At 41.9% G+C, this 25,572-nt stretch overlaps 1 protein-coding gene across 4 annotated transcripts; it reads left to right on the top strand.

The window, feature by feature from the left end:
• Nucleotides 1-24,467, top strand: LRP3 (LDL receptor related protein 3). 4 transcript variants are annotated; one of them, XM_075161366.1, is made up of 7 exons: nucleotides 1-239; nucleotides 5,369-5,416; nucleotides 11,176-11,314; nucleotides 19,830-20,038; nucleotides 20,329-21,415; nucleotides 22,571-22,703; nucleotides 23,628-24,467. In XM_075161366.1, exons 1-7 carry the CDS (start codon nucleotides 173-175, stop codon nucleotides 24,438-24,440), a joined length of 2,496 nt encoding a protein of 831 aa, XP_075017467.1. In that variant the 5' UTR covers nucleotides 1-172; the 3' UTR covers nucleotides 24,441-24,467. The 4 variants fall into 4 exon arrangements, with proteins under 4 accessions (XP_075017467.1, XP_075017468.1, XP_075017469.1 ...); XM_075161367.1 differs by lacking the exon at nucleotides 1-239 and adding an exon at nucleotides 4,911-5,024; XM_075161368.1 differs by lacking the exons at nucleotides 1-239; nucleotides 5,369-5,416 and having other exon boundaries at nucleotides 11,280-11,467.
• Nucleotides 24,468-25,572: the final 1,105 nt, after the last annotated feature.

Below are 25,572 nucleotides of genomic sequence, written 5' to 3' on the forward strand. Positions count from 1 at the left end.
CATGGGGCTGCGGCGGCGGCGGCAGGCGCCCGCGCCACTCCTGGTCCTCCGGCCTGCGGGGGCACCGCGGGCTGGCCGCGCCGCCGGCTCCCGCGGCTCGGCGTAGAGGCGAGGCGGGCGCGGAGCTGCCGTGGTTCCCCCCACGCTGAAGGGCAGGCGGCGGCGACCCGCCATGGAGAAGGCAGCGGCCGCGGAGCTCCGGCAGGGCGCGCTGGTGCCGCTCACCGCCATCTGCCTGGGTGAGTGCCGGCACGGCCGCTCCCCGCGCGGCGGGGCATGTCCGGGCACGGCGGGTGGGGGGGCGCGGGCACCTGCGGCGGGGCGGCCGGGCCCCCTCGTCCGCTGCGGGAAGTTACCGGCGGTGGGGGGGAGCGGGACGGGACGGGACGACGACGCGCCAACCGGGATCGGCGGGTCCCCCTCCCGCCCCTCCGCTTTCTAAGGGGCAGGGGGCGGCGCGGCCGCGGGTCCCGCGGGGCGCCCGCCCGGGTCGCCGTGCCCGGCCGCTCCCCGGCCCAGCGGAGTTCTGCCCGGTCCCTGCGGAAACCAGCGTTTTGCCCTTGGCTTTGAAACCGCTACCGTAACCCCGCATAGCGCTTAAAAAAAAAAAAAAAGTTTAGGCATTATCGGTGCCCTCTCCAGACTCCTGCGAGGTGCGGTGCGGGCAGCGGTCCCGGGCGGTTACGAAACTGCCCGCGGTGCCGCCTCGCCTGCCCGGCGCTCGGTCGCGTTTCTCGCCTGCCTGTCACTTCTCGGAGTGGCAGGGTGGAAAAGCATTCCCCCCTCGTTTCTCTGCCATATTCTGCTCTCCTCCCTCCCTTCTGCTTGAAGCAATTGGTCTCCGCTCTGCTTCGCAGCAGGTGTTAAGTTATGGCAACGTGATGAAGCGCATTAGTGGTTTCCAGTCTGTCAGTCCTTTCTGTCAGGGAAGATGTTTTTTGTTAGGGAGAAGCGTTGACGGCTGTGACTAGAACGAGCGAGCAAAAGGCCCCACGTATTTAGCAGGGGCACATAGAAATTGGGAGTTATTAGAGCTGACTGCTCTGTTCCTGCGTGCTGCCGAAAGATTCTGATAGAGCAGCGTTGTCAGAAGCACGGCACGCAGCTTGGCGCTGCTGGGGCTGCTCTGAACTCTCCTGACAGTTATTTGGTAAACCGTTACAGCTCCTTGAACTAGAATGTGCTAAAACCACAGCTATTTGCTAATAAAGTGGATTAGAGTTCATTTTTAATAATCCCAAATGACAGTTAGTATTCGTTACATAAATGATCAGAAATGGGTATGTGTGGCCAGACTGCTCGTTCTATTTTTGTAAAAGTGTTTTTTTAACGAGTGCTTGCCTAGAAAAATGTAGGAAGTTAAAGTTTAAAACCTGCTCTGGTTACTTCAAATGTATCTATTTTAATTAACGGAAGTGCAATGCAAAAAGCTATCTAAACTACAAAACAGTTTGAACATCCGTTCTAGCTAGTACAACTTTATTTGCAGAGACTTAAAGGGATGTCAGAGATGTGCATAGCATGAGGATAAACGTCTGCTGCATTGTTTATTTAAAGTTAGAGAAAGATACAAGTTTCCGCCATATCTCTGAATTTCTTGGGTTTTTTTTTTGTGGCCTGGTCAGACCTTTGTTAAAGCTTTTGTTATTTAACAGAAATAGCATGGTTATTATTAAAATGACTAATAAGATAATCAAAGATTATGTAAACTCCAGAGTTCAAGTGAGAACGCTTCTTTTATTTAGCTGTGGGTAACGCCAGTTTGAAAGTTTAGAAGATTTCTGCTTTCTATGACTTCTAGAATTTCACTGACTGGCTCTTCTTTTCAGCTGGAATGTATTATTCCTATTCCTTGCACAACTGACAGTAGTGGAAGTTGAGAAACTTGAGAGGTGGGAAGCTTGTAAGGTATTCTGCTTCGATGAACCCCTAAGAATATAATGCTGCTGCTTCTTTAACTATTTTTGTATTTTACTTCCTCCTGGACTATCCTTTCCTCTTGTCCTTATTTTTGGTTCTTGCTTCTTGCCATTCTTTTCTTTCACTTTTTGTTTTCCTGTAGCCTATATGTGGTCTTTGGTCTCTGTATCAATGCACTGCCACTGACCATTGCTGTATGTGACCTTGTCTGTAAACTGCTGCTCTGAAGACTGGAACTGGGTTTGTTGCAACTGTTCTTTCATGAGGCCATTTTGTTTCTCATTCTTGAGAAATTCTGGAGGACATAGAAAGTTATCAAATAGGAAGTAATTAAAGCAGCAAAGCTGATGTCTCTCCTCCTGGCTGTGGGAAAAGCCTGGTAGCTGTCATTTCGTTGGGTTCGGAGGTGCCAAGATGTAAATTTGCCTTTTGATCCAAATAACCGCTTTCCCAGCTGAAAACCTCACCCTGAGAATTATTTAGCAATCCAAATGAATGGCACAGTAAGTTTCCTACATGGAGTTCAAGCCAACTGAACCGCTTCTTTTGTTTCTGGCTTTCCCATAACTCTGCCCAACAGTTAATAAAAAGAGCATCTAGAAAACTTTCTAATATACCCCTAGTCTCTCACCTGTTTTTATTTTAACAAGAGACAAGAAGACCAGCAGGGAATGGCTGTTCTTTCTTTTGGGCCTCTGACACTTTTGAGAAGTGAGTGCTTCAGCAAATGCTGGTTTACAGCGCTCTTGTGGTTTGATTTGACGGTCTTGAGACCGAGAGTGCGGAAAACAGATACTGGAAACTGTAAGCTTATTCAGTCGCTGGGGAAAGTACCTGATGTGAAACTTCAGAACTGTTCTTGACTGCTGACTTCTTAGTGTGAAAGAGTTTGAAAATGAGAGCAAAGAACTTGCAACAGCAGCCTATAGATGTTTTGCATTTGCAGAGGTAAAAGAGCATTTTGGGGGGTTGTCTTGGGTATCTGCCAGACCTGGTGTGCAAAGCTGCCTATAACTGTGTCCTTCAGGTAGCAAACTACGGCTGTCTATTTAACAGTCCTCAGAAGAAAGTAACGTGGCTCTGAGTTGGATAGTTTCACTCCATCACACCCCTTGTCTTCATGCTACTTATGTCCATTTAAAGGGCATAGGGGCCCGTCATCAGCCATGCGAGGGAACCTCTGCTTGGGAGCTCGTGTTCTGTTGTGGCCATCGGGAAGATTTGGGTAGGAAACATGAAAAAAGATTGTAGAATGGTAGTACAGACCTAGACGTTTCCATACAACGCATCTTCAAACACTCCTTTCAGCTGTGGTGATAATAGTTATGCAGAGTATATTCATGTACTTTCTTTGGAGCAGAACAAAATATTTTAATTTTCATGAAATTAAATCTGTGACTTAATCACTGGTTAATTTCTTCTCAGCCTTTATGACTATATTATTATGGTTACAGGAGTAGCGGTGCTTTAATACCATGTGAGAAAATGTTGTGTCGCCGTTATTGCTGTGGCCCAAGGTTTGTCACAAATGGACGTGCCGCTCTTTCACAGAGTAAGAGTTAACAGCGCCGAGCTGTTTCCTGGTACAGGGTGGTAGTGTTGCTCCTGGGTGCACTTACTGACCTATCCGAGCAAGCTAGCACTGTGAAACAAAGGAAATAATTACATGGCACGTTGTTATTATCATATAACAAATGTTACTGTACATTAATTATGTCATAAAATCAGTGCTGTTAAGGTCCTTTGAACATCGTGTTAATGCTTATTAACACAAATTTGCAACTCAGGCCTGTTTCTTCGCAAGCCACAGCATACGTACGCTGCATTTAGTTGCCCTCCTTCCCTCGTGCGTTACTAAAAGCTCGATCCTGCAACCACTTAGAAGAGCAAGAAGTCGCTGCCCTTGCCTTTGTGGTAGTACCCCTGAAGTCCTCTGCGATGGGTAGCGCCAGGAGCAGTCGTTCTCTCTGGTTTGCAGGGCCCGGCCTCGGGCTGAGGTCCGTAGCAGTCCCTGCGCCTGCCAAAATCGCTGTCTGCATTTAGCTCTTGGAGCTCTGGCTTCAGGAAGGAGAAAATCCAAACCGTGGACATGCAGACGTAAGTCAGGGAAGGACTGCTGTAGGCACCTGCGCTGCTGCAGTTTGGTGATAGTTCAGATCCACCACTGACTGAAAACTGTGATGGGGCTTGAACTGGCAAGCTCAGGGATCGTTTTTAGCTTTTCTATTTCCACCCCTTTAGTGGTAGGTACTTTTTTCCTCTTGTGCTGGTTTAAGTTATACCAGAAGGTTGTCAGGGCAGGGGTCGTTGTTTTGCGATGTGTTTGGACGGTGTTGAAGACGATGGGGGCCCGCACTCGTACATGCCACTCGGAGACATAAATAGTGTTGATTGTCAGCAGCTTCCTAAGTGACTGGGAACAGGGACAGTTTCTCTTCCTCTCTTCTCCTATTGTTCATTTTTTAATGATGTTTTTTACTAAATGCTTGCCAACAGATCGACTATAAAAAGATTTAGGACTTAACACATGCAAAATAAAGCCATAGTGAGTGCTTGGGCTGGGATATTGTAAATTAAGTTTTGGTATCCTTTTAAACCTTTCTAATTCTCTTAAACATTTATAATTTTATTAATAGGTTGTCTTTGTAGATTATAGAATACTGCTAAAATGAGAGCAGGTAGTGAAATATTAGTGAAATGTAATTGTTAGATAAGTGCCTTAAAGAATGTATGGGGAAACTAATATGCAACTACATGTTAACGCTGACCTCTGGAGCAACAATGACACAGGAGAAATTTTTTTTTGCAATAGCTACTCTTACCAGAGCTACTCTTACCACTCTAACGGTATATACGGTGAGAGGAGACTTCTGAGAAAGTGAAGAGTATTTGGAAACTAATTTGTAAGTCAGATGTGTGTTGCAAGCACTGCCTCTTCCTGTTTTGATTTTACCAGTGAACCTTTCTGAAAACGTCATTGCCTGTGATTAGTCAAGGTAATCATGTTAGCTTTAGCAGTTTATTTTCAAGGTGACATTTACCTGAGAAGAACAAACTTTGGTTTATGCAAAGGATAATCTCGTTATTTTCCAGCATTTAAGCAGGTAAAGTGACAAGCTGTGATGATGAATGTTTTAGTGTAATTGTTCTTCTGTCTTCCCCAATTAGAAAAAATCCTGCAGAAGACAACCTAGGATAGATTGGCAGTTGTTTCTTTTGGTAGTATATTTGACGGATACTAAACTAACATTGTGTGTTGACTTTTCTTATAGCTACAGGGAAGGATAATAGTTGATTACATGACTTGCCTGTGTAGATAAGCAAAGTTCTTGTCGGAAGACTGCAATGCATTTATATTGACACCCCAGCAAACGCCTAGAAATGGTTAACTGCTGACTGCCTGTGCCGCTGGAACCTGTATCAACATTATTTTTCTGTCTTTACACAGTGAATCTCTTCCTGACTGGGAAAATAGAAAGTGCTGTTGCCTCATTAGGTAAGATGTACTTTTCTTAATTATATTTACTGTTCCTTTGAGTTGTTACTGTTTCTTCCCCAAGTGAAAAGATCTTTTAACAAAACAGTATGACCTTTGTTTGAGAGAGGGTAACAATGACATTTTAGGAAGTTAGGTCTTCTAAGTCTTCCTGGGGTTATAGACTCCATCAGTGTCACTGTGCTAGGAAAAAATCATAAGTTTGAAGCTAAGGTCATAGTACGTGCTGATATGTTCAGGGGAAAACTCTATGTTTAGGAAATGTGCCTGGGAATATCAAGCCAGGGACAGCGGCCCATTCCCGGGGGAGCTAAAACAAGAATGTTAAAAATGTCTTATGAATGTCAAAGTGGAAATTCAACCAGAATTGCAGTACTTGGTGCAATTTCCTTCTCTATAGCAGTACTGTGACTTACTGACATTATGGGAGCATTGCAATCAGGGTCCTCCTAGTGATAAGGGCCCTCTTGTGCCTGTCAATACACAGTCACGTTGGTAGGCATACTTATGCCCAAAGAGGTTGCAACTTAACTTAAAACAGAAAAAACAAATAAGGGAGAAAGGAGGAAAGGAAATGGGAAAACATGAAAATAATTCGAAGGCAGTGGGTTGGTTAATGCAGGACCTTGAGCGTTCAAGTCAACATGGGAGTTTGAGAGAAGGTTTAAATCAGAAAGAGGTAGTAATTTTATGATTAGGTGACTTCCTTAAATTTAGCTTAGGGGAAGTGTGGATGAACCATGTAGGACATGTGCTGTTTACAACATAGTATTTCCATTCTTTAATTGGAAAAAAATCCAGAATGTCATCTCTGTCCTAGTCTGTTCTGCCTGGATGGTCTTTGGCTTTTGATGGAGTTTGCCATCCGTTGGCTGTATGGTATATGAGTTTACAAAGTGTAACTTGTGTAATTACACAGTGGCTGGCCTTGACTGGTGATGCTGTCTCGGCCTGAAATACATAATGCTTCATCCAGTTGGCTCTGCTGCTTTCTAATGCTGTTCTTTTGCTAGAAACAGAAAGAGAGAGTTGTAACATTTGGCTTTTATTCTTTCAAGTATGCTGAAAACCTCAGAGTACTGAATCCTTCATGTTTTCTTGTCGTGATATAGGTTTGAGTTAATTTGTCTCCTGACAGTGTAACTGGAACGGGGGAGAAAAATGATCATAAAAGGTCATCGCGATAGTGTGATCCATGTGTAGCTGCTTTTACCTGTGCGTTGGAGGATAACAGGTTAGGGTAGTGCAGTTGTAAGGCCGATGACCCTGGCAGGAATCGTCTCGCAGGAGGTGTTCCTTAGGAGCCCTGATAAAAGTTGGGTGGAAAGCTTGCTGTCCTAAACACGTCCTGACAAAGTAGCTTATTACAGAGTTGATCTCTGTGATAAGGTATAGTGTGGTTTCTTTTCAGAAAGCAAGTAATAGCAGAAACAGTGAGTTCTGGAGAACACAGGTTGAGCCACCATCTCTGCTGTATTTGTACAGCGACTTTAAGCCAGCAGAGCTGCTGCTGATAGGGAGCAGTCCTCCCCCTGAGCCCCCTTTCCCTGGGCTCGTGGTGAGCCAGTTCAGCCTGTTGATCCAGCGGAGCGTGAGCTCAGATTTTGTCTGATCAGCGAGTTGAACCCTTGGGCTGTGCCTTTGCTGGTTCTGATATGGGGCGCAGAAGCAGCCTGCTGGAGACTGGATAAAGTGAAGGGGTCCTTAAGTCCTATTTTGTCCATAGGCGTAAGGGATCTGCATTAAGCAATGTGTGCCAACCCTCCTTGAGGGAGCATTCGGAGAACTTGGGGAGAGTTTTCTGCTGACCCTGACGTAGCTACTGAGGAAGTGTGTATTGCCAAGTGTTCGGTTTTGAGAGAAGGTTCCTTGTGGCAGGTGCAAACCATCCTTTATCCCGGAGCAGATGGTTGGGATGTGTCCCCTGAGACTGGGGCAGACCCTGGGGCATCGCAGAAGAGCGCGAAACTGCAGGATTTATTTTCTGCTGGGATCGTCTGAAAATTTATTCCTGCACAGCTTAGTGCCCCCAGCACTGTCCTCTGGTGGAGCTCAACGTCTGTTCTGTTATAGTTGTTTTTGCAAAAACAGGAGTAGTATTATTCATGTAAAGTTTTGGAAACTTTTTTGCAAGTATTTGTGGCATATTTAACTGGCAGGGGGAATCTACTGCTGTTTACAGTAGAAGAAATCCATTTGAATATTACAGAAAGAGCCTCATTAAGATTTATACCTGCTTGACAGAAACTCTCTGAACTCAGACCTCTTCTGGAATTTGTTTAAAGTTTTTTTTAAATCTATAAAAGATTCATTATTGTCTGTCTTGAGAATTTATCTTTTTTTAAAAGCACCATCTCAGCAAGATTTTTGGTGGGTTGGTTTGCCAATCCAGGAATTGGTATTCTGTTACATTTCTTCAGTAATCCTAAATGTGGAAAATGTAAGCTGTTTGGGGCTTTTACTAAATTGGGTTTTCACTTTTCTTCTGGGTTTGTGCAGAAAGGCTGCAGAAAAAGAGTTATAGAACAATTGTTGAAAAAATGTTGCACTGCTCTTCTCGTGTGTTGTTGCTGATGATAATCAGAATCCAGGACTGTACCTTTCTATTTAGAGACTTCCCTTTCCTTTAGATGTTTTGGCAATTTGAAAAGGCTTTTGTTTATCTTCCTTAAGGAATCACACTGTCATGCCAAAGCCCAACTTAACAATACTTATGCACATATGTGATTCTGTGAACTTCACAGCCAGGAGCTGAGCAGGGAAGTGGGGCCCCTTTATTGACCCTGAAACGTCAACAGTTAAGAAATTGTGCCCTTGCGTGGTTTTTCTGTTTTGTTGCCAGCACCGAAGGCTTTGTTTAGTAGAGGTTTTGCTTTCAAAATGTATGTAGGTGAAAGAACAGCTGCGGAAAGCAGCGCTCAGATAGAGGAAAGCAGAGCTCAGATACTTCACCTTGTCTGCCACACAGCAGTCAGTGCACAAGGAGTAAAGAGGCAGACGACTGGTTAGGAAGGAGATCTATTGATTTATTGCAGATACCATAGTAATGAGCATTGATGGGAACTGAAGGGCATCAGAAGCATAAGGCAATTAAGTGAGGTTTGGATAAACACAATAGTAGTTTTGGAGGGTGGATGGGTGTGTCCCCCCAGTGTGCTCCAGTAGGTTTAAGTTAGTGTAATTATGTTTTGGCAATATGAATTCAGATTAGTGGTCCATTCAAATCGGGAGCCTTTGTAAAGCAAAGCAGTTGTCCTTTCAATTTTGAGTAGCGCAAGTCTGAAATGCTTGTTGTGTGTCAGAGGAGTAAAGCCATGGGAAAGCAACAGTGATAATTGCCAGATGAACTGCCCAAAATGGCATGTAGTGTCAGTGCAGCCCTTACTTTGCTTATGTCCTTAGATTTTCACAGCTACAATTCTTCTGTTAAAATGGAAAATCTTTTTCTTTTGTCTGTTCTCCTTTCCATGTCCCACATTCATAGCAGATGTGCAGTGTTAATTAAAAAAAAAGCATTTCTCACTGAGAACCTGAATTGTCATGTTACATCAGATCCACTGCTTACAAATTAGGAAAATATATGTTATTGCAAAAGAAAAAATGCTAGTGGTGATACTTCGAAAAAAGTTGGGATACTTCAGATAACTATTGCTCAGGACCTTTGTAAATACTTCCTAAAACTGAGAATCAAGTATTTGGGAGAATAAAAGGTCTGCTTAATCACTGATGAATGCGTGAGTGGAAGTGCTCATGCGGAGTCACCAGCATGTCAATGGGACTTCCTCAGAATGGAAACTAAAATAAGCTTTGTGTAATTATGATTCTGTTCTGTGTTCTAATGCATACACTGTGAATAAGAGACATTAATCCAGAACAGTATTTGGTACAAGGGGAACAGAAATATTTGCAGAGCTGTTGCTGGAAGCCTCTGGATAGTGCTGTCTGGTGTATTTGCTGTTTCTGCTTTGTGCATTCTATTTCCTTCCCATTGAGAAGTTTTAGTAATCTGGCAGTTACGAAATGCAGTCTTTCCAGCTCCTTTTATGTGGTTGCTAGCTCTAGGTCCTCTTATGCTGCTGTGATACGTCGATGCAGTGACACATGTGTGGAGGAGAACATTTACAGACCTAAACAAACAGAGAACTAGAGTTAAAAGTCCTGTGGATCTTACATTTGCTTTTATAATTCCGTAATTGCATCTACATCTCAGTAGTTTGCCAGCATCAAGCATGGAGACTCTCTGGTTAGAAATATGATTACAAAAATGTTCTTGTTTTTTGTAACTGCTTTACTGCAAAATACTTGTTTGGAAAATAAGTGTTTTCATGTATTTATGTATTCTGTATGCTTTTGTGGCCTTTAAAACTAGTAGGAATTATATGCATACGTTTCAGTGGAATGCCCTGCTTGGAGAGTAAAATAATGGCTTTTTTATGTTTTGCCTCAGGTAAGTTACTCACCTCATGCTTTTTATATTCCTGTGGCTCTCACTTCAAAAGTGCTTACTGTGAACAAACAGAATAGCGCCAGGCACAGATTTACTGGTGGGGGGATACTGCAGCCTGGCCCCAGCCCCAGCCCGGAGCTCTGCAGGCAGCTGTGCCACCTGACTTGATTGCAGCCAGGCAGCTTTGCCGGCACTTCTTCACCCCGTCCCTCCAGTGCAGCTAAATCTGATCCCAACTGTGAATTGAAAATGATGCATTTATGTGGCTGAATTTCAAGCAATACTGTAAATCTGTGGTTTATAACACAGTATGTTTGGACGCGTATGCATATGAGGAAACTGGAGGTATAGGCAACCTTTTTTTTCCTTGCCACCTTTTTAAGCTACAAGAAAGTAAGCTTCTGTCAAAAATTGGAATATTCAGCTGCAATCCACAAGTCATGCTCTAGATAGTCATTTGTTTTAAAAATAGTTTTAAAAATATTTTTGGAGAATGTTCAGGATAGCTATTGCATTACACAGAATTTCCCTTCTTGTAGTCTGCTGAGAGTACATTTTCCCATCAGAACAGCTTTCCCACTTGTCCTTGAAACATTTCACTTTCATTTTTGAATTGCTTAATTACAAATTATAAGTATTTGATGTAGCCTTAATTGGCCTGCTGTTTTCCATAGGAAGATATGAAAGTGCTGTGAAAATATTGAGCTTTATTTAGCCCTGTTTGCTCCTTTGCCTGTCTGGAAAATTTCTCCTATCTACGGGAGTTCGGAAGAAGTTTAGAGTACTTAGTAATGTTCAACGAAAACATTTGACATTGGAGTCCAGTTTACTTTTTTCTTTTTTCTTGGGCATTTTTTTTAACCATTACAAACTCTTCAGGTCTGTCGTATGATTAGGAGAATAAACAACATGTCCAGGAACATGTTACAACAAAATGAGCTTCTAGATACTTTACACTGAATATGGATTTCTCCAGTTGCTGGGTGACGTACCCAGGCTTTGGGAAGCTGGTAAGAAGGATTTCTCTATTACATCCTTTTGGCAGATCCATGCAGTAATATTGATTGTAGCCTTTGGTAGATTCATACACGGTTATTGATTGATCCTGCATTGAAATGCAGGTTATGCTTACCTACGCTTAGAGTGGGTGTCTTAATTAAAAACCGGGGCAGGGAAGAGAGCAGTAAGAGGATAAAACTGTTGACTCTCATTTGTCTGCAATCCCCAGAAATTGATGAAAGCTCTTGCAGCTAATGTGAATTGTTGATTAGGCAAAGCATTAACAATAATATTTTTTCCCTCTTACTAACAGATGCTTGCAGTGGGGAACCGGAACAGTACACAGAGAGACGGGGAGTCATCTATAGTCCTTCTTGGCCATTGAACTATCCTCCAGCTGTAAACTGCAGCTGGTACATTCAAGGAGATCGTGGAGACATGATAACAATTAGGTATGGTTTGATATTCCGTGGAGATGAAGAATTGCTTTGCTGAAATGAAACAAATTGCGAGTTCTTATCTGATACACCAGTATGAGGCTGTTTGTCAGAGCTACTGAATGGTCGAAGGAAGTGGAAGGTGATTACACTGGAGCATGATTGCAGGTTGGGCACCTCTCTCATTTCAGAAATGTTCTACTGTGTGTTGTTTCTGTAGGCTACTTCCATGATTACATATGCAAGTCACTTGTAGTCTTCTAATATATTTATCTTCTGACATCCATCTCTGACAGATGAGGAGGTGGGAAACAGTGATATATTTACTCGCATTAAATAGTCCCCCTTCTCTTCATTGCTTATAAATAGGAATAGGTGAAGGCTATAAGACCTGGAACAGCCTCAGTGGGATACATAAAATTCGTAGAGCAAAAATGGCTTTTTCTGTAATGTCTTGAAATGGTGCTATGTTTAATTGACAGTTGAAGATAATAATTGCTTATTGTTACTTGTTAGCCAAAAGACACATGCTTTTCTGCTTAATATTTATTTCCAACAGAATTAAATAATAGTTAGCATTTGTGGCACAATTTCTGCTCGTTTTGTAAAAATACTATTCAGAAAAGACTAGAATATATTACAAATGGTTTGTTAAGAATGTTTAAGCTATAATATCAGCATACTGCGCGCGTGCTTAATTTCTCTGGGCTGATCGTAGTATCCTTCTCAAACCAAGAATTTCTTATTTAAAAAAAGGAAAAAAAAAGGCAAACCTAGGAAAGGGGTTTTTGTTTGGTTTTTAGTACTGTTGTATTTGACACCATCTGCTCATTCTTTGCTCAGCTGCTTAAAAGGACTGCAAACCTCTTCAACTGCAGATGCTCAGCAATTAAAAACAAATCTGCCACAGATGGAATAATAGGAGGGCTCCACCATCCGTAGTTCAAAATAGGAACTACTCATCAAAAGTAAGGAAGTAGATACCTGCCAGCATTTGAGATCCATAAATAGAAACATGCTTTTAAACCCCATTAAATTGTATTGGACTTGGGGAATTTGTTTCAAAGCAGAGATTGTTGGAACCTCTGAGGAAGCATACATATGAGACACGGGACTTAGCTCTGGAGAATAGTACTGCAATTTATGCTACGCAAATGTCTTGGAGCTCCCAGTTAGAATTAGGATTCCCTTCTGCAAGTGCGAGTGTAACAGAGGCTAAAGAACTAAAGGAAAGTAAGATGAGGAAACTGGTTAATAATGTGTGTATACACTTTAGATGTGTGCATAGCAATATGATTTGAAAGATTTCTTCTTAATGGGTTTGTTTTCTATCACTGCCATATCCTGCCCTCCTGTGCACATGCAAACAATGGGAGCTATGTGTTTACATCCTAGGGAGTAGTGTTGTGGTGTTACATTTGTGACTATAAATGTACTTGGAATGACTCACTCCAGTGTATGAAATGCAAAATGTTACAGCATCGGAGGATTTGTTTAGAAGGTTGTAGCCTTCATAATGCCAAGGATGTAAAAGAAGCAGCTGACTTGCCTAAGCTAGCATGATATGGGCAAACTGGGAAAGAGGGTTCAAATACAAACATTTTTTCATCTCAACAGTTGGGTATGCTTCTTGTCCTAAGAGTGTGCTGATAAGGGCATAAAAGAGTAGCTTTTTTAATTTTCCTAGGAAAATCAAACACAGTTCTTGTGATAACATCTGGATTTTGAAAGGTTTAAAAAAAAACCCACCTCCTTTGCGTTATGTTACGCTGAATGCATTTCCTTTGATCTTGAATTCTCATTGACTGTAAGACAGCAATGTTATATAAGCATCAGATTTGAGATGCAGCAGGAGTCATTAAGGGATAAAATTGCAATTGAAAGTAGTTTTGATTTCTAAAACATTTGCAGTCGGTAGTCATTTTTTATAAACCTATTATTCAGCAGCTCTCAATAGAACAGTGCCCAGATCTACATGTGGATGTAAGATGCTGGCCTCTGTGGGCATGTCCTTTAGAAGCTTTGTCCTAATATCTACCTTTCATGAGTGTGTATTGATTTTCTTCATATCCTCACATTTCCATACTTATTGTTTTGCTTTATAGTTTACTTTTTAGAAATCCTTGAGGGACACTTCACAAGAACAGGAAATATATGTTCTTTGTGCTTATACCTCTCTGTTAATTATGCACATTTCAGTATTTTCTTTCAACTTTGTGTGTCTGATGGAATGGTGCTGTTGAGACCTGGGAACAAGTGTATAGCTACTGTTTTCCAGGACTATGTTGTGTCACTTTAGATTCAGGTAATCAGTCTGTTAGTTATTGTTTTGGAAACGACTTGATTTTCCCTCCCCTTTTCTATATTTTTATGCCTGTTTCCACAGAGGACTACATAAAAATTCTGTAAGATCAGATAAAGATGTCCTATGCAGTAACTGCCTTTGTACCATCCTTTACAGGCTTTATATGTGTATGTTTCCTCATATCTGAGAAAAAGATCAAAATCATTTTTGTTTAGCAGTTGCTGTTACCTGATGGTTGTAATTAACCTGATGTGGGCAGAGTATAAATGAATTGCATTTTATTATAGGAATTTATAGGACTGAGAGTAAAATGTTCTCCATGTTCAGAATTCAAGATAACAGTATTGAAAAATGATCTACTTAGTGATCCACTCAAGCTGTCTCTTATTAATTGAGGTGGGGGGGATCACCTTTATTGGCTTTCACTTCAGTGATTCACATCATTGGCTTTGGAAAAGGAAATTTTTAGATACCTTCTGAGTTTCAATTTCTGGGTAAAACTGAGGCCTGTTCATGTAAAGGCTTGCTGGTCTGTAATTGTATGAAGAATTAAAGGGACTGCTTCGTAGCCTATTTACCAAACTCACAGTGTTTCAGAACTTGACATTAATTGGAAAAAACTCATAATAGCCACTTATTTCATTCAGTTGCATGTGCTCAGCTTTTGAAAACACAGCCCCTGTGTCTCTTGCCTAAGGTTACACGGTTAGCTGGTGCTTGGGAGCTGGGAGTAGAATAGAGCTTTCCTGACTTCCAGGTCCTTGTGCTTCAGTGGTTAAGCAGAGTTTTTAATGAGCCAATTAAGTCATCAGTTGTTCACAGTCTGCACTTGCTGTGAGAGGTTGGCAAATAGAAGTAATTTTTCTTGCTTAATTGGCTGGTCTGTTTTATTTTGGGACTGTGCTCTACTGATCTACCCATAATATTTATTCTCCCATTTTTTAATGAGTTTAGAGGGCCAAATCGGACATTTTTTTTTTTATTTATTTACTAATTCCTTTCATTCAGATTTCATTCTGCTGGGCCTCCAACAGTTTACCCTCTTTTTGTTCGTTTTCCTGAGCATCCCATGTTTGTCCTTTTCCAGTTATTAAGAATGCCTTTTTTTTTGCTTTAATCTGTAGTTGCTCGTGCTTAAATTACTAAGAGGGTTGTAGGGAATTCCCTACGTTATTTATAGAAGTACTTTTTTTTTTCCTAAATGTTACTGCTCCTTTCAGTGCAGATGGCAAAAAGCTTAGCTCTGCTCAGCATTAGTTTTGCAGGTAGCACATTTTTTTCATATTTTCAGAATGTAAATGAGTATTTATGATAAGCTGGTTTAATGAAGTTCTTTCCAGCAACATAAAAATACTTGACAGTTAATAGGAAAATATCATTGTTGGCTACTGTTGCTTCACTTGAGTAATTTTACAGGCAAGATCTGATATATGGCTGATCCTGTAATTTTCTGTAAGCTCCTGGAGTCCTGCTCAGTGTCGGAGGTAACCTTTTTTCAGTATCATACCGCTGAAAGAAAAATCAGATTATTTTACCTATTTCTGCAGAATTCTGTAAAAACAGATTTGTTAGTTCACACTGAGTTGTTCTGATCCTCAGAGTTTGAATGCTTCCAGTGTTTAATAGACTATTAAACTCTTGTACTTTTGTATACAATTAGGTTTTTTTAAAGGAATTAGCTGTGGAAGAGACGTTCCAAAAGCAGCTATTGCTTTTGAGTAGCATCTTTCAGAAGGAAGAAAACCTGCAAAATTTGGTCCTATAATTTTGATCTTTTACACCAGTCTCTTCCTCTATTCCTGTATTGTGTTGGAGATCCACAGGTAACAGCGAGAACAGCCTAAGGGCCAAAGCGTTTTAAAGGATGCTCTATGTTTTAGTGGTGGATGTTGTACTTTGTTAGTATTGCACTCCTAAGTACTCGAAATACCAACATCTGATTCCCGCAGTATTGTGCCTGAGTGCTCCTCTTCTCCCTGCCCTCTGATCTGGGGTTGTGTGCTCTCGTTGTGGAGAGGAAAAAAGCCTGGAGGAAAGCCGGGTTCTCCTTCCCTTTGTTGTCGAGCACTGAGGTGCCAGAGCAGAGTAGTGTTGCCCTAGAAGTGAAGCTGTGGGTGAAGGGGGATGTTTGCATCCCAAGGAGCAGCTGCGGTGCGGTGGGGAAGGCTGTATTTGAGGGGTGCAAAGGTTGGAGTTTAGTGCCACTGTGCACTGCAGCTTGCATGGTAGGGTGGACCTCTGGGTCCACGTCCTGCTCTTTCAGACCCATCCGAAGTGGATTAGTGGCTTAACGGACCAGCAGCCTCTCTACCTTCTCTCGCTTTTCCTCCCAAACCTTGTGCTTCCCTGCCCAAGGTGTTTAAAAATGCCGCAGTACTGCCTGGTGCTGCGTGAGGTATGGATGACGTTGTCCATTAGTACTCTCTGTTTCAGTATGACTTGATTCTGTTTCTTGTTTTAATCACAGCAAATGACGTGGGTTTTGGATACAAAGGGCCTGAGACCTGCCTCAAGAACCATAACTACAGACTTCATTCAGTACTCTTCCGAAGACTGTAAGATGTTTGTACAGTCCTACAAGCAGTAGGAGCACAAGACTTTGTCCCTTATTTCCACTGTATACCCTCAATCATTCAACCATTGGGCTAATCCTTTTGGCAGAAAAAATTGCATGCCAGTTTGAGAAAGTTCAACTGAATAAGTAAATGTCCTGGCACTCTATTTTGTGGGTAGCAGGATTAAATTATTCTTCAGAAGACTGTAACAACAGCAGCGCTAGATCTAATTACAGATGATGAAAGAAATGAAGTAGCAGAGGCTGAATGCACTATTCAGGACTCTTAGGTAAAATAAATCAGTGGGCTATTTAATGTCAAATCAGTGGGCTATTTAATGTCAGATCAGTGCGACAGAAACTTCTGACACAAAACCTTGTTGTTGCTAATGCGTTATAAAGCGAAAACCAATTTCATATACCTATACATGCACACATATGTATTCATGTTGTTTCATATTTCGTTACAAAGGAGTGTTTTTTGTGGTGAGGTTTGCTGATGGCTCGTTCAAATATATCATGCTTTTGGTCTTGAGTAAAATCACCGTCAATTTTAATGGGGGAAAATTTGCTTCCAGTGGAAACAATATAACTTAAAAGGATGCTGGAGTGGAGTGACAATGCCTTAGTCAATCAAAGTTTGTTCAAAATAGGTCTGTTGATTAGTTTGCATGAGGTAGAACATAATTGCTTTGACTTTGCTTTTTCCCCTAGAGGAAGAAATTTTATAACTGCTATGGTATCTATTATATATTTTCAGAGAAACTGTGTTTATTCAATGGAGTTTGAAACTCCTAGGCACCTGTGATTAAGATGCTTATTGTTTTTTAAGAAGAGTTTATTCTTGTGAATATTCCGTATGGCCCTTTTTCGAATACCAAGGCATTTGTTTCAGTAGCTCATGCATCCCTGAAAGGCGTGGTGTTTTCAGGGAGGCTGTTGAAGATGATACTTCCTTGCAAGTCTGTTCTGCCTCATCACCCTTGTACTCAGTTGGTTTTGTGGCTAAAGCTTGGATTTCTTAGTACAAAAGTGTGGGATCCTGCTCTGAATCTATTTCAGATCCACAACTGACACTCAGGAAAATCAGTTATCCTCTGTAGGCCTGTGCTTTGGAAGGTGGGACTAAGGTTTCTTCCTCTTCCACATCCTTTATAATAAAGCAAAAAAAGCCCTTTATTAGTGTAGTACAATACTACATTGTCAAGCTGCAAGTAGAAGATATAGTTAATTATACACAAATGCAGGCTCTCCAGAGGTATCGCTGTCATCTGCAAAAGAGTTTGTAAACAAGGCATGTGCGTGTAGCTGACTTTTCTGTACTCTTCCTTTTTGTGAATCTTAAAAGTGTTAAACCTTTTTTTTTTTTTTTTTTTTTAAGAAAGAGATGCATTTTAATGTAAGGTGCAGACAGCTTATTATATAGGCAAATTCTCCCCTGGGTGTGTGCAGTTTGTGTTGTGTAACAACACTAGAGGTGAATTATTTACCTGATAGACAAAAGTAGCTCTTTTCAGCAGAGTGGGGAAAATGCGTGGCTGTGGGGCTTGGCTGGAGTGCTGGGAACTGGGTAGGATAGGAGAACAAATTGTTTAAGGTTGGTCCTGGTACATCTCAAATAACTATAGAAGTAAGAGATCAAAAGATTTAGTAAATGATCTTGTTCGTATCGCACAAGCAGAAGTTTTCTAGTCATTCCTCCCCACCCCTTCCCAGTTCTGAGTTTCCATTTCTTGATTTAGTGAAGAAAAATTCCCTTTTAAAAATTTTTGTTGTTGGCAGAGAGGTATTCCTAATACTTATCAAAAAAAATCTTTTTGACAAGAAAACCCTACAAACAATCCTCCAAATAGATGATAGAAACCCTTGTTGATGTCTGGTGCCAAAATGAGTTACAGAGAGCAAAACCGATGTGGTAGCTCAGTAATGCTGTCTCGCACTCTTGCAATGGACTTGACATGGGTGCCTGTAGTTTCACTGACGCTTTGTATAATTCCTTTTCATTCTGTAGTGCCTGTTCATACGCTTCCTTGGTCATTAAAAAGTTTTTTGCAGAATACCTGGAACAGATACTCTTTAGTTTACCTTTGCATGGCTGAATACTTAAATCTTTTCGTTCTGGCTGCACAGTTGTCTAAAACTTCCTTGCAAAATATGCTGGTTTCAGAAGCTTGATGAGATTGTTTATAGCAAAGAATTAGGTGCTGTGGGAATATTTCTTCCCAGCTGGGAAGACATAGAGCATGGTGGGAGAAAAAGAACTAGAAAAGAGGAAGGACATACTCCTGGGTGGATTGTCCTTGCCTGCACATATGTTATTGGACATCTCTTAATTTCCATTTTAACTTAACACTTTCAGTGCTCTCTTGCTTCTCATTCTCTTGCTGATAATTTTTTTTTTGAGAGTTACTAAGCCGATATGTTTGGCAGAACCTACAGGTGTGTGTAGGCTGGGTCTTCTGCTTAAATGAATTGGCTAGTTTATGTAGTTGCTGCTCTTTCCCTTTCACCTTCAAACAGCAAGGTCTGGCAGGCATTGAAAGCCTTTTGTAAATACACAGTGATATCAGAAAATTATCTTTCCGTTTATCTTTTTCAAAGAATTTGTCTTTTATGTTTGTGAAAAGTCCTTTGTGGAAGGAGGTCCATATTTCGTAGGAGCTTTTCAGCCTTTCTGAAACTTCTGTCTCGATATTTGCACGGAGTACGTGCAAGCTTCTACTAAGTTAAGTTTGTGTAGTTGAGTTACGTGAAAGAGGACCAAAATTCATTTCTAAGTGTTCTGAACAGTGTGCACTTTCCTAATGAGCGTGCCTCTCTGTGCAATGCTATTGTCATTGCAGATTACTGAATGCAAATGTAATCTGTTTCATCAGACAACAAATACCCTCTATGGTTCCTGAGCTACAGGTTAAGGAGTATTATCTGGTTGTGTTCAGTGTTCTGCAAACAATTGGGGTACCTCTTTGCACTAGGTAAGCTACTACTGAATAATCACTGAACTTAGATCAGTGGAAGAACTGGAGGTTGGACTGTTAAAGGTTATAGGCTTGTTTGCTCTGTGTTTGCGTTCCCAGAAAGGGAATATTTTAGTCTTTGAATTAAAAAATAGTAGTGTTAGACTTTAGGTTCCATTTCCACTCCTTGCAGTCCTATTCTCTTCTTGCTCTCTCTCTGCCTATCCATAGCTTGAAGAGTTGATTTTTGTCTCTCGTGTTTATCCATTTAGTGTTCTTTGTATTGCTCCCTATTGTTCTTTTTCCTCTCATCCCATAGTTTCATAGCGTTTAAGGTTGGAAAAGACTGCTGAAATTGATCTACCTTCTATATAATGTATTCTGGAATTTTGCTTTTACTCATATCTGTATTTTAGGAAGCAGTTTTTTTAAGGACCCTGAGTGAAAGAGGAATCATCCTTTCAGCTTTTGGAGCTACTTGGTATGCTGTTTATGCCTGTGAGAAGGGTGCTTTTCCAAATTGGAGGAATTTGAGTGCTCTGTTTATATGTACTCAAGATACTGTAGGTGTTTCATTATCTTTGAATGTGATCTCTTTATGTCAGCACTGCTTGGTGCAGGAAGTCAGCTGTTACAGTCTGTTTTTTCTCTGTTTGGCTTTGTTCCAGATAACATGTCCTCTTTGTAACTTGTGTTTTCTTTTGTTCCTAACAGTTTTAAGAACTTTGATTTGGAAGACTCTCAGAAGTGTGCAGTAGACTGGTTGATGATTGGCCCATCTTCCAAGAGGGAGGAGTACAAAGTGTGTGGATCTTCCATACCTCCGTCTTTCATCTCTGCAAGGGACCATGTTTGGATATTTTTTCACTCAGATGCATCAAGCTCAGGACAGGCTCAGGGATTTCGCCTTTCTTATATTAGAGGTAAAACCTTACAGTTTTTTTGGCTTCACTTATACTCTCTCTGGCAAAACTTGAAGATGGTAGTATTTTTTGTTGACAGGAGTCTTGGGCCAGTCTTGACTGTAGGGTGTTACACAAATAATATCAGGTAACACTGATGTTATTTCCACTTGGCTTTTTAGCAGTATTCCTGAAGTGTACTGGCCTGACTGATTGACTTGTGACTTCCAGGGTAGCAGACGTTAAAAAGCAATATTAGGTGGTTCCGAAAGTTTTGATACTGACTTTTTTCTCCTTGCCCTCTTTCACAGGAAAGATAGGTCAGGCTGTATGCCAGTCAGATGAATTCCGTTGTGCAAACGGAAAGTGTGTTCCCAGTACTTGGAAGTGTAATTCTATGGATGAGTGTGGTGATAACTCAGACGAGAGAAACTGCACTGTCCCTCCAACAGAGCCTCCATCCAGCATCTGTCCCTCAGGAATGTTCCAGTGCAGTGCAGCCCACTCCACCAAGTGCTTGATGAACGAGCTGAGATGTAATTCAGTTAAGGACTGCAGTGACGGTTCGGATGAAGATAATTGTCCTGATCTTTCCTGTGGCAAAAGGCTGGGTAATTTTTATGGATCTTTTGCTTCCCCAGACTTATTCCGTGCTGATCACAGCAGGTCAGACCTTCGTTGCACATGGTACGTGAACACACAAGATAATCGACATGTCCTGTTACAGCTTGATTTGCAGTTAGGCTACAACGACTACGTAAAGGTGTACGATGGCATCGAAGAGAGAAGTGATAAATTAATGCAAACATTTTCGTACCACAACAATAGGCATTCGGTGAGCGTGGAGTCTTCAAAGGGCCAGCTCACTGTCTCATATCATGCCCGCTCCAAGAGCACTGGCCATGGGTTCAATGCAACCTACCAGGTGAAAGGCTATTGCCTTCCTTGGGAACACCCCTGTGGAAGCGATGAGGAGTGTTTCACAGATAAGCAGCATTGTGATGGCTGGTGGCACTGTCCAAATGGCAAGGATGAGGAGAACTGTCCCGCTTGCCAGAAGAACGAATACCCATGTGAAGGAAACAGTGGGCTTTGTTACTCAATACTTGACCGCTGTAATAACCAAAAGAACTGCCCAGATGGCTCAGATGAAAAAAACTGCTTTACTTGCCAGCCAGGAAACTTCCATTGTGGTACAAATCTGTGCATCTTTGAGACTTGGCGCTGTGATGGCCAAGAAGACTGCCAGGATGGAAGCGATGAACATAACTGCCTGGTGATCGTTCCCAGGAAGGTCATCACAGCTGCTCTGATCGGCAGTCTCGTGTGTGGTTTGCTGCTGGTGATAGCACTGGGTTGTGCATTTAAATTATATTCTCTGAGGACCAGGGAATACAGGTAAGCATCTTGCTTTTATGATGCTTTAGTACCTGTGGGTTTTTTTTCCTTTTTGTTTAAAGGGCAGAGAATTTGCAAAATACTGTGAAATCAATCCAAGGAATTGATGACAATTAAGTAGCAATCACAGCATTAGGCGTAGGGAAGAGTAGTTAAGATTTTCGGAAGCAGTGAGGGGAATGTCGGCTCTTCTGTGATCTATGAGAAGTACACATTTATTGTGCAGCTTGGCAGAACCTGTATTTAACTTAAATCAAAACTGTTTTGAGCAGTTTCCTCTCCCACCTCCTCCTCCTGCAACAAACCCCTTGCACTGCCGAAAACTGAATGCTGAACGGTTACAGTGAAGTCTCTGCTGAATCTGAACTGAATAACTCTCCCCCTGCCCTCCCCAAATACTCTGGTTCTCAGTTCTACTAAAAGCGATGTCCTGCAGTGGCGGGGCCTGCCCTGAGCAGGAGTTGTTTACCTCCGCTGTTCCCATCAGTGTGAGCTGTGCCGCCTTCCCCTGGTCCTATAGGCCTTGCTGTATGGATAGCCTGTGTGTTTCCACGTCTGTGTTTTGTGTGCTTGTGCAAGCCTGGTTCTGCCCTTTGGGAGAGAGTCGTAAGCCCGTCTCTTGTCATGTGCACCAGCTCTGTGCCGTGCTGCTAACACCGTTTGTGTTTTCAGCGCAGTGTGCTTTACATTCTCTCCTGATCAAATCTGCATGATTAACTGGAAACCAGCCGCTGTGCTATGTTGGGAACATCAGTGCCTCGGTTCTGGCAGGACAGCCAAAGCTCTCTGCAGCTGCGAGCTGCCTCTGTTGTGTGATTGTTTCCAGTTCTCAATGTTGTCTTTTCCAAAAATAACCTTTAGGCCCTTGCTGAACAAGTTACCACAGTTACTAGCGTAAGCTGGCTGACCAAAAAAACTTGAGTTGCCACAGAGTCCAACCTGGGACTGCACCAAAGATTTTGCTGATTTGATTCACGGATGCTTATACCCTCTACTCTTACTCCTTTTGTATATTTTAGCATCCTGATAAGATTTTCATGGAGCCTAGTTGAAGGTTGGCGTTTTTGCTGCTAGCTTTTATACATGAATGTGAGGGAGGAAGGACCAACTGACTGTTACGTCTCTTCCATGTTTTCCCTCTGCTTCTGTTTCCAGAGCATTTGAGACCCAGATGACACGACTTGAGGCAGAGTTTGTGCGGCGGGAAGCTCCCCCTTCCTACGGGCAGCTGATTGCACAAGGACTTATCCCCCCAGTTGAAGACTTCCCTGTGTACAATGCATCACAAGTATGGAGACAGGAGTGCCAATGAACCTATCAGCAGCCAAACTACTATAAATTAGATAGAATCAATCTGGAACTGTATTCTTTCAGTAGCTATGCTAATTATGTGGAAGTCATGTAAAAAAGTGTATGTTTTACTTGGAGCTGAAGAACCACAGTTATGCATTGTGGTGCTGTGGGGAGTTTTGAACACATTAAATGTGTTTGCTAGGGAACAGCAGTGAGATAAGCACATGCTGTTTTGCTGTACATCAAGATTGAATGAACAGAGACAGAGAGAAAGGTCAGAAAGTAAATAGAAAAAAGGCTTTTCAAGCTGAAACTGTAAATGTGCCTGAAGTGATAAGAAAGTAAAGTCTCTAGCAATATTTTTTGGAAATTCTGGGATTGTGTTTCATTTACAAATACATTACATTGGGAAACCATTAAGTCATTCTTCTGTTTCATTGCTGAGTTCTCAAAAAATCTCCTGTGCCCTGTCGAAAGTATCCAACTGTGATTCAGTCTCTAGTGTGATAAAGCTCTTGTAGCTTGTTACTCAAGTGGAGAAGTAGTTTGGCTTGGCCTTTCTTCTCTGCTGTTGTCACCAGCTTTTGAGGATCCTCTGCTATTGCTGATGATAGAGGACTCAGTGGTCTGCACTCTGGTTCTCTAGTGGTTTTCTGATCGCATGAGTGGAGCATCTTCCTGGGCAGACAAGTAGACCTTAAACTTATAAAGGAAACGCTTTAAGGGAGAGTCTTTTGGAACAGGCAGAGCTATCTTTGGTATTCTTAAATAGTTCATTAGAAAATACGCATTTAACAAGGAAGTGTAGGGATCAAGTCTGAGAATTCTGGTAAAGTGGAGATACTAGTGGAAAAAACAGGGTTTAGGAGAAGTCCTTTGAGTATGTGTGAAATCATAGTTTGTTACATCTGTGTTGCAGGCTTCTGTGCTGCAGAACATTCGAACAGCTATGAGGAGGCAAATGAGACGACACTCATCAAGACGGAGCTCTTCTCGGCGGCGCTTGGGCAGGCTCTGGAACAGACTCTTCCACAGACCTCGGGTGAGAGGACAGATCCCGCTCCTGACGCCCGCCCGCACTTCACAGACTACACTGGGTGATGGAATCATCAACCGTGCTGATGGGACTATTCGGAGTCCTCCACCTTCCCCTGAAGGACCTAGTTTAGAGGCAGATGCCCATGGCCAAGCCAGGGGCCTACAAGAAGCTGGATGTAGCAGCTTGCAGCCAGAGACTGAAACCACAGAGCCACCGCCTTCAAATGTCTTACCCAGTACTTGCACAGCTGCACATGCAGAGCCTGAGGCTGGACACGCTGATAAATCTTTAGGTGCCGAGACCTCTGGCATTGAGCTTAAGCAGTCTAGTAAAGTGGATTCAGGAAAGGCTTTCAGAGATCCTTTGTCGGAAAGCGTTACAGAAACGATCCATGGAGGGTCAGCATCCAGGAGGACTGTCCCAGAGGGCAGTAATTTAAGTAGAAGTCATCCGCTGAGTGAAGAGCCATGTAGGTTACCCTTAAAAAAGTGGGAGTCTGCTTATTCAGACAGCCCTATGAATGTTCATATCCAGGTGGATGGACAAAACCGATGTTGCCGTAACTCATACCGGGAGGAGCCTTTGGGTATTCATGCGGCTTGTTGCCATTCTGTGGAAGTGCCAATGTTAGAGTCCTCTACTCCCCTCTCTGAAATCAATACCAGTGATGATGAATCTTTACTTGTTTGCTAATAAAAATTTTTGTTTTGGCCCTGTAAATTTTGTAACTTCATTGTTTATATGGCAGTGCACTTTGATGATAGGTGGTATGTCTGTGCTCTCAACTTTGTCTCGTAAAACCAGTGTGCTGTAATCCCCCAGGGAGTACAGTACAAGACTACGTGGGACAAGTTTTTGTCCTCGTTGCTATTCCTGAAACTCCAGTGGGGCAGAAGTAGGCCAGTATGCGATGTCAGGGGCTAGGAAAGCAAGAATGTGTCACTGCAGTTTGGAGGCATCTCCATCCTTTGGTATTTCTTCTGTGCATTTATTCACTCTGCATTCAGGGAATTAGTGTTTCTTTGCTTTTCAAGTGGTCTTACTGAAACTAGAGAGAACTCTGTTGGAACCTGGGGCAGGCACCAGTCATTGTAACTGTGAGTACTAAACTAGAAATAACGTCGTCTTTTTAGACATCATAATTTAATTAAAATTTAATAATTTTAATTACAAATACTTAGAAGGAAATAAAATCCTTTGTAGCTTCCTCTTTATAGAAATTGTTCGGTTCCTTTGCTTCCTTCAGAAGTGTTTTGATGGCCATATATACCTTGAAGCATCCGCTAAAACCAAAGTTTCTGTATAGAATACCCAGAATGATACCAGGTGTCTTATCTGCTACGGCTTTATAACAAGAGATTAGCAGTGTTCAGTATGTGCAGAGTGCATTGGACCCCAGTTGCAGCAATATTTCTTTTTTCTGTTGTCATATGTTACATTCTCTTCATAGTGATGTTGTGAAGGTTGAAGAATTGTTTGCTTTCTCCCTACCCTCTTTTTCCTCTCCTCCCTTCTGTTTTCAGGGTCTTTTATGATTATACCACTTTGAGTGTCTCCTGAAGGATACTGAGGCTTCACAGCTCCCCTTGGCTGCAGTAGCAAGCACTGAGCACTTCATAACTGTCAAGATCAGACTTCTATTTTATTTTGAAATAAAATCTGCTTCACAAGTTTGCTTGTAAATCTGCTACCTAGGTACAGTTGTATAAATAATTTTATTATATTTTTTATTTTTAGAGATTTTGTTTGCTTTTTTTCTTTTAAAGCTGACACTGTGTGGATTGTACAACACTTAAATGTAAACTGGTGCCTTTTTGGTTTTCAG

The sequence above is a fragment of the Calonectris borealis genome, chromosome 12, assembly GCF_964195595.1.
Source record: "Calonectris borealis chromosome 12, bCalBor7.hap1.2, whole genome shotgun sequence".
Taxonomy (NCBI): Eukaryota; Metazoa; Chordata; class Aves; order Procellariiformes; family Procellariidae; genus Calonectris; species Calonectris borealis.

Coding starts and splice junctions, on each gene's coding strand:
- LRP3 (XM_075161366.1), top strand. CDS start 173: ATGGAGAAGGCAGCGGCCGCGGAGCTCCGGCAGGGCGCGCTGGTGCCG. Junction 240..5,368: donor GCTCACCGCCATCTGCCTGG/GTGAGTGCCGGC, acceptor GTCTTTACACAG/TGAATCTCTTCCTGACTGGG. Junction 20,039..20,328: donor TCGCCTTTCTTATATTAGAG/GTAAAACCTTAC, acceptor CCTCTTTCACAG/GAAAGATAGGTCAGGCTGTA.